The 9351-nt window shown below is 37.7% G+C and overlaps 1 protein-coding gene across 1 annotated transcript in view; it reads right to left on the bottom strand.

Moving 5' to 3' along the window:
• Window positions 1-253: 253 nt before the first annotated feature.
• Window positions 254-9351, bottom strand: part of LOC144974137 (uncharacterized) — a 16860-nt gene continuing 7762 nt past the window's right edge. Inside the window, exons 5-7 of the mRNA XM_078917038.1 lie at window positions 6002-6154; window positions 1776-1894; window positions 254-1145 (exon numbers count right to left, since the gene is read on the bottom strand). Coding sequence (XP_078773164.1) covers window positions 419-1145; window positions 1776-1894; window positions 6002-6154 — 999 coding nt within the window. The 3' untranslated portion in view covers window positions 254-418. The remainder of the gene's footprint in view (window positions 1146-1775; window positions 1895-6001; window positions 6155-9351) is intronic.

The following is a 9351-nucleotide window of genomic DNA, read 5'->3' as shown; positions in this document are numbered from 1 at the left end:
TTTCTTCCACAACCTATGTAGTTCTAATAAATTTTCTTGGTATATTTAATTTTATCCTTCACAAAGATGTTCCGCTTTTGTTCTTCATTTTTGCAATTCTTTAAAGTTGTTTGTACAATTTTCATTAAATTATAAATGCAGTACATTGAAAATTTAAACACACACACACACACACACATATTATATATATATATATATATATATATATATATATATATATATATATATATATATATAAATACTCCTCAAAAGAATCATCAACATCATCAGATGAAACATCACGATTTTCAGCTTTCGTCATTCATTGATGTGTACATCGAACTGAGCGTTCTTTATGGAAATTGATTTAAACTGCACGGAGTACTCAATAACAATGTAAAAAATAAAATCCAATGGAAAGCCCGTCACGTTAAATTGTTTAGCTCGAATCCATTGACGATTTTGAAATCACGGATGGTAAAATCTGTGGGCATTTTATGTACTTTGATTGAAGCTTGTGATGACCTTTTGGTATATTGTGTGTCATACTGTTTATCTTTGGGAGATGAGGGACTTTGCGTAAATCTCCAGTTGTTTTCTTCAATCTTATGGACTTAGGACGATCACATTTTTGAACAGCAATAGCATTCCGTTTTTTGCAATCACCAACTTTATCGGACATATTAATGTGATGACAAGAAGACTCATTAGTCTCTTGTGTCAGACAAGCCAGATGATGCCTACTCACACTGCTAGTTCCAAGACAGCCGTCTTGGCAGGAAATCTTTTGTCCTTTTATACTGTAACTCGAGAACATAGTAGAGTGTATGTCTCTCATTCTGAAATATGAGTTGTCGTCCGCGGTCCCGGGTCTACAAGTGGTTGTTAAACTATAGCTGGAATCCTCGTAAATATGCGAGAGTTTAATCCTTTGGGTACCGGACATCGGTGATAATATAGTCTCCTTTACGACAAACTTCCCATCATACACATTTACGTTGTGCGACGTTGTATTTTCCATATTGACGTTTTCATTTGTGGGGTAATACGAAAATTCGTTTTCATAGTTGATTTTTAGGGCTTGGGTTGCTTTTTTCAATATTTCAGTCCTATCCGAGATCTCAGTTAACTTCTGGAATATTGTAGTTGCTTTGGTTGGGTACCCCCTGAAATACGCAGTCAAAAAATTTAGCACACCAGCTAAGTAAGTAACTAAGTTTTTTTTTAAAAAATGCAAACTTTTCAAGAAATATTTGATTAATAGGTTTAATATAAATCACAATAAATATGTCTAGGTGAAAAATGCGACAAAGTATTGTTTTAGAAATATTGTCAAATCATTTGAATTGAATATGGCAAGAGAAACCAAATCTAGAAATCCAAAACTATTTTGGAATAATGGGAATACAAAACTAAATAGAAAAGTAGGGATATTTGATTTATGAAAACTAATGATGAAATAACTGTAAATGATCTTGAAAAAGCAAAGGTCTTGAATCAATATTTCTCGAGTGTTTTCTCGCTGACACGTATCGGGTATTCCTTCTGTGGCCAGAAAGGGTAGAATTTATAAATTAAATGATATTCATAAATCAGTTGACTATTATTTTATTACAGTTAGATACTCCTAAGAAAATGGATCCTGATCACCTCCATACTAATATTATTATTATTATTATTATTATTATTATTATTATTATTATTATTATTATTATTATTATTATTATTATTATTATTATTGTTATTGCTATTATTATTATCATTATCATTACAATCATTATTACTCCTACTGTTACCTTTCTACAGTCATTCTATTGTGCAGGGCGTTGATCTGGTTGTTAATTGCGAATACCAATCGTGACGAATCGGAAGACGCATCCAATAAAACTTGTAATACTTTACTTTGTTCCTTCACCTGCAATCAAGTAATCTCGATGGCTAAATTTAAATCGCATTAAAAAAGACAATTGCTAGAATTTTAAAAAAGACAAGAAGAAAAAACCCAAAAGATAGTAAAACAATTAACGAAAACTAATTCAGAAGAGGACATTTAAATAATATAATGTGCATGTTCCTATGGCATCCCAAAGAGGTCGACTTCCTGGTCTTGTATCAGTCTGTTGCATTCTTCAATAGGCTTCAACAGTCGTGACTTCACTTCCCTCGTATTGACGCATAGTAACTTAGTAATCGGGCGGGTTTGCGACGGTGTAAGAGGGCGGTAAATAGTTTGCGTCTTAGATAGACCGTCATAACATAGTAGTGTGAGATCAATAAGCTTCAACAGTCGTGACGTCACTTCCCTCGTAATAAGCATAGTAACTAAGTAACTGGTTCTAAACTATCGGAACAATAGCGGACCCCTTATGAAATACTTCTCCGACGAACATAAAAGTGTATCAAGAGGAGAAAAACATTATAAAGCTGATCATGTTTTGACTTTTTATACATTGATCATATGACATGTGAAAAAGTTCTAGCCAGCATGAAGAATAAAAAGTACCGATTTTCTTTATTTAGAACCAAGCCGTTCGTTGCTGGACGGACGAGACATCAGAGTATTGAATCCAATTGTCAAAAATGTCATAGAGAGTGGAAAATAACAAAAGACATATATATTCATTTGTAGCTATATCTAGTCCTTTGCTCAATAGACTATTAAAACGAAACACTTTAAACTTCAAACTTGTACGAGGAGAGAGAGAGAGAGAGAGAGAGAGAGAGAGAGAGAGAGAGAGAGAGAGAGAGAGAGAGGGATGAAGAGAGTTCGCGTTTTGTTAGCTTTCCATTAGCATTTGAACATCGATCTCTGACTCCCTTATGGAAGGTCCTATCCTTTTGTAATATTCTATGACGATTTTATTCGGTGCATTCTTAACTAAAACCTTCCAACATTTCTTTCACAGAAATCTTTTCCTTTTCCGTTCGTTGGAGCGGTGTTTGAAGTTTGAAGATTTGAGATCCCCTCAATGTGGGAAAACTTGTGGCCCTAATGTTGGTTTTTACATCGATACACATCTTTGCAATCTCTATCATTGTTCGGCTATGTGGTCTTGAAGTATGGCACTCGCATTCGGATCAGAAGGTCCTGGGTTCGGGCCTTGTCCGGTGCATAGTTGAGTTCTTGGAAAAGACTCTTTACCCACATTCTCATCGTAAAATGAATACCTGGCCGGCAACAGTCTCTGTTTCTGTCGAAAGAAGTGTAATATCGCATCATAATAATAATAATAATAATAATAATAATAATAATAATAATAATAATAATAATAATAATATAATAATAATAATAATAATAATCTTCTTCTTCTTCTTCTAGGTTCCATGCCTGGTCCAGGCTTCGGATACTGCATGAATTATCTCTCTCCATTCCTCCCTGTCTCTTGCTTTTTCAAACAGCTCTTGGATTGTTAGGTTGGTGAAGCCCTTCAGTTGGTCTATGAGTGTTTTTCTTTGTCTCCCCCGGGCGCGTTTACCAGGTATTTTTCCACAACTTGCCAGGTATTCATTCTTATCTTTCCTTACTATGTGTCCGAAAAAGGATAGTTGTCGATCCACTATTAAGGGCATTAGTTTCCTTTGTTGGTATGTTTGTTTTAGCACTTCTTCGTTCGTTTTGTGTGCGGTATACGATATTCTCTGCATCCTTCTCAAGCACCACATTTCAAAAGCTTCAATGTTCTTTTGTGTTTCTGCATTTGTAGTCCAGCTTTCGCATCCGTAGAACAAGATTGGCCACACGTAGCACTTCAAGACTCGGAATCTAATCCCGAACGACATCTGTTTGTTTTTCAAAATGTTTCCCAGGTCCATGAAGGCCTGTTTGGCTTGAGTTATTCTTGCTCGTATGTCTCGGTTACATCTTCCATTTGTTGTCACTATTGAACCTAGGTATTTAAAACTTTCTACGTTGGTAAGCTGCTCGCCGTGAATCGTTATATTGCAGGTGTTGTTGTTTTCGGGGTTTTTCTGTATTACCATGCATTCTGTTTTGGTGATATTCACTTCCATTCCCTTGGCTTCAATATCTACTACCACTTTGTCAACAATCTTTTGAAGTTGGATTTCTGATGTTGCAATGAGTACCGTATCGTCTGCGTATCTTATATTATTTATGTTGTGACCTCCTACTTTTATTCCCTCCATATTATTTATGCCCCTCATGATTGTTTCTTGGTATAGATTAAACAGATCTGGTGAGGCAACACACCCTTGACGGACTCCTTTCTTAATAGGAATGGAATTTCCTGTAGAGTTTCCGATTTTGATAGATGCCTGCTGGTTGTAGTATAATGTTTGCATGAGTCTGAGGTCTTTCTCATCAGCGCCAATGGAGTGCAGTTGTTTTAGTATTTCTTCGTGGCGTACTCTATCAAAAGCTTTTTTGTAGTCGACAAAAAAGAGGTATAGTGGGGTCTGAACCTGTATAGCTCTTTCACTTAAAACACGGAGGAGGTATATTGCGTTCCTTGTCCCTCTGCCAGGTTGGAATCAATATTGTTCTTCTGCGATTTCGGGGTTAATCTTATTCCTTAGCCTGTTGATAATTATACGCAACAGTATTTTGTTGATGTGACTTATTAAACTTATAGTTCTAAAATTTTCGCATCTGACTGCACCTGCTTTCTTTGGTATTGCTATGAAAATAGAGTTACAGAGATCTTCTGGAATTTTCCCAGTATTGTATATATTGTTGAATAATATGTGAAGTTCATCAATTGCTAGATCTCCTAGGCTTTTTAATACCTCTACAGATATTTCATCAGGGCCTGTTGCTTTACCATCCTTCATTCGTTCCATGGCATGTTCAATTTCACTTTTGGTGATGTTTGGTCCGCTTAATGGTTCTTTGAATTTCAGTGGTGGTTCATTTCTATTTGGATCATTGTACAGTTCGCCTATGTATTCTACCCATCGGCTTTCTATATGTTGTTCTTCAAATAGCAGTTCCCCTTGTTTGTTAATAATAATAATAATAATAATAATAATAATAATAAAAATAATAATAATAATAATCTTTATTGTCCAAATTAAAGGCAATTCATGTGAGGTAAACAATGCTCAGTTTGGTTCATGGTATGAACATCAACACGTTTACATTACAGACACAAACATACACGAACATACACGCTTGCACATTGTTTCTACACATGTATACAAAAGAAATGAGCGTACATACATACACACATACATACATACATACATACATACATACATACATACATACATACATACATACATGCATGCATACACACATCACATACATATACATACATACATACATATATACATACATACATACATACATACATACATACATACATACATACATACATACATACATACATACATACATACATACATATTTACATACATACATACATACATACATACATACATACATACATACATACATACATACATACATACATACATACATACATACATACATACATACATACATACATACATAACAAGCGTCATGTCTCGTTCTATATGTTTCGTGTGGCTGTTTGTAATTTTTTACGGGGGTCCCGATAGCTTGGTTGGTAGAGCACTGGTTTCACAAGCAAAGAGACCGAGGTCGGTATGATGTTTATGATTATAACATAAAAATCCGAATGATTACTTCAGATGCAAGAAAGATAAATAGAGGAATTACAGGAAAGCAATCAATTCCGTCACCCAAAACAACATTCCTTTTTTTTGGGAAAGCGACCCCAACTAACTTCACAGCTTTTGCGTGTGTTGAACCCGTGACCTGGATAAGTCGGGGAGAGAAGGCTCTAGATAGACTAAGGTTTGAAGCGACTTTCTTGGGGGTCGTGGAAGCTCATACAGTAGAGTCACGATCTCTCCGGCCAGGCGGAGTTGTCGTACAAGTAAGGTCGCGGGTTCGAGCCCCCCATCGCCGCCGCATTAGCATTTTATCCAAAGGTTATGTCGGCGACAGAAATTGGAATGAACTGAGGCTCATTAGACTTAAAAATATAAATGATTTGATAATAATGAAAAAGCTTACTGTGGTTTCCAGCGTATTCAATTTGCGATAAAGGCCGTGCACTTGATTGCTTAATTGAAGGTTTTTTTTTTCAATATCCGTCTGGATCTGTCGATGTTTCTCATGCATTTTTATATATCTGCTCGTAAGTTTATCTTGCTCCTTGAGACTTTCCTGAAATCATAAGGCATATAAGCACATGCATCCGATGAATACTGAAGGTTTCAAAATAGAACCAAAAAAAACAAAAAAAAAACAACGGCTGTCGTTTTAAGTGCAGATGTATCCAAAAAGAAAAAGTTCACGTTCATGTAGCGCTTTTATGCATGTTCAATGTTTTTTACAATAAATTATTTATGCCTGATCGAACTATATCATGGACAAAATTTACATTTCAATACTGCCTAAGAACTACCTTAAATCAAACTTTTGCAATATTTTTGACATTAATTTTATCATATTCACGTATGTATATGTGTTTATTGAAATTGTTATAGTAAAACGCTTTCTGTTTGTTTGGTGTAAAACTCTATATAAATGCTTTTTATTAATAACATTTTCACTGTTTATTGTAAGTATCAATCACACCCCAATTCGATTTAAATGGTGTATCCATCTGAAAGGTGGTGCCCTGAACATGTTATAAATAGGCACAAATCTTCTGGGGATGCTAGCGCGGACTATTTTGAGGATCGATGAGGCAGTATAAAATAACACCCGGCATGTTATTTCCGCAACGGATTACTGGGCCTCTCATGTAGGATTGAGGCAATAATTTGCACGATATACGCGTCACATTCCTCAAACCAATTGTCATAGTGTTGGAAAAGCTATCATTCACACAAAGGCATACGACCTGGTCCTTGGCCAAATTCCACACCTCCCCAATGTCTTGGGAGCAGAGACGATGAATCTGGTATTGAGAGGGATCGCGGTAACCCTCTCAAACGGATAATGGACAGTACCTCAAGTAGAAATCGAGTGAACTCCGACGGTCTTGTTCTTAAATTCCCTGAATTCATAAGGAGACGCAATTATATTTCTGACCAAGTTTGTTTCTATCAGCGGCCACCCAGTATCAATAGTCGGTACATTTCGGCGTTACCCATCTTCACACGTTGTGGCAACGGCACGGAATACTTTTGAGCATCCCGTTAATAATTTCAAGATATGAAGTGAATAGAAAAGTGCCAGAAGACAATAGAGAATAAAAAATTTTCGCGGCGGTGGTGGGGGTTGAACCTGCGACCTTATTGGTACGACAACTCCGCCTGGCAGGTGAGAGCGTGGCTCTACCGTGTGAGCTATCCACGAACACAAAAATATTCGTTTCAAACTCAAAGTCATTACTAGATCCCTCTCTCACCCACTTCTTGAGACCGCCGATTCGTTCGTACACCACCATCGCGAATAATTTTGACCAGCAGTTAAGCTCAATAGCCAATATTCTCAACACAAACATATAACACAGAAACGATTGAGACATTGAGTATGCTCCGGTGTATGGGGTGAATTTTTTAATTCAGAAAAGTGAGTGGAGCAGGCACTTATGTTGGTAACAACAAGATATGAAGTGAATAGAAAAGTGCCAGAAGACAATAGAGAATAAAAAATTTTCGCGGCGGTGGTGGGGGTTGAACCTGCGACCTTATTGGTACGACAACTCCGCCTGGCAGGTGAGAGCGTGGCTCTACCGTGTGAGCTATCCACGAACACAAAAATATTCGTTTCAAACTCAAAGTCATTACTAGATCCCTCTCTCACCCACTTCTTGAGACCGCCGATTCGTTCGTACACCACCATCGCGAATAATTTTGACCAGCAGTTAAGCTCAATAGCCAATATTCTCAACACAAACATATAACACAGAAACGATTGAGACATTGAGTATGCTCCGGTGTATGGGGTGAATTTTTTAATTCAGAAAAGTGAGTGGAGCAGGCACTGATGTTGGTAACAACAAGATATGAAGTGAATGAAATCACTTCATATCTTGTTGTTACCAACATAAGTGCCTGCTCCACTCACTTTTCTGAATTAAAAAATTCACCCCATACACCGGAGCATACTCAATGTCTCAATCGTTTCTGTGTTATATGTTTGTGTTGAGAATATTGGCTATTGAGCTTAACTGCTGGTCAAAATTATTCGCGATGGTGGTGTACGAACGAATCGGCGGTCTCAAGAAGTGGGTGAGAGAGGGATCTAGTAATGACTTTGAGTTTGAAACGAATATTTTTGTGTTCGTGGATAGCTCACACGGTAGAGCCACGCTCTCACCTGCCAGGCGGAGTTGTCGTACCAATAAGGTCGCAGGTTCAACCCCCACCACCGCCGCGAAAATTTTTTATTCTCTATTGTCTTCTGGCACTTTTCTATTCACTTCATATCTTGTTGTTACCAACATAAGTGCCTGCTCCACTCACTTTTCTGAATTAAAAAATTCACCCCATACACCGGAGCATACTCAATGTCTCAATCGTTTCTGTGTTATATGTTTGTGTTGAGAATATTGGCTATTGAGCTTAACTGCTGGTCAAAATTATTCGCGATGGTGGTGTACGAACGAATCGGCGGTCTCAAGAAGTGGGTGAGAGAGGGATCTAGTAATGACTTTGAGTTTGAAACGAATATTTTTGTGTTCGTGGATAGCTCACACGGTAGAGCCACGCTCTCACCTGCCAGGCGGAGTTGTCGTACCAATAAGGTCGCAGGTTAAACCCCCCACCACCGCCGCGAAAAAATTTTTTATTCTCTATTGTCTTCTGGTACTTTTCTATTCACTTCATATCTTGTTGTTACCAACATAAGTGCCTGCTCCACTCACTTTTCTGAATTAAAAAATTCACCCCGTTAATAATTTGCACCGTGACCTGGCTTGGTGGCAGTTTTTTCAGAAATGTTCAAGGGTTCAGAAAGGCATTGGAATGAGTAATCCTTACTTACTGCCCATTATCCTGTTAGCATATATGGCAGCAACGACGGACATCCATCTTCCTTTGTCTGTGGTCATCATCTTCAGGAACCTCCATGCCCCCCCCCCCCCCCCACCCACCACTCTCTCATCTCTCCATCCATCTTTCTCCTCCAAGTTTCCAGGGCCTTCCTCTTCTTCTCTTTTCTTCGGGTGTCCAGTGCAGGGCAGTTTGCTGATGTTTCCCTCCTCCTTTCACATAGCATGTCCAATCATCGCCATTTCCTTCTCATGATGATGTCCTTTGTGTCTTCTATTCCGCATTGATCTTGCATCATGTTGTAGTGTAAGCAGGTTGGAGCTGCTGCAATGTGGCGTTTTTTAAAAACAAATTCAGGAGACTTTGACCGAGAATATTGGTTGGAATAGTGATAATCACGGCAAACAGGAAAACACT

This window comes from Berghia stephanieae, chromosome 5, assembly GCF_034508935.2.
Source record: "Berghia stephanieae isolate SIO BIC M18660-M18661 chromosome 5, UCSD_Bste_1.3, whole genome shotgun sequence".
Classification (NCBI taxonomy): domain Eukaryota; kingdom Metazoa; phylum Mollusca; class Gastropoda; order Nudibranchia; family Aeolidiidae; genus Berghia; species Berghia stephanieae.
The sequence above is the reverse complement of the archived record's forward strand: the minus strand, read 5'-3'. Positions and strand labels throughout refer to the sequence as shown.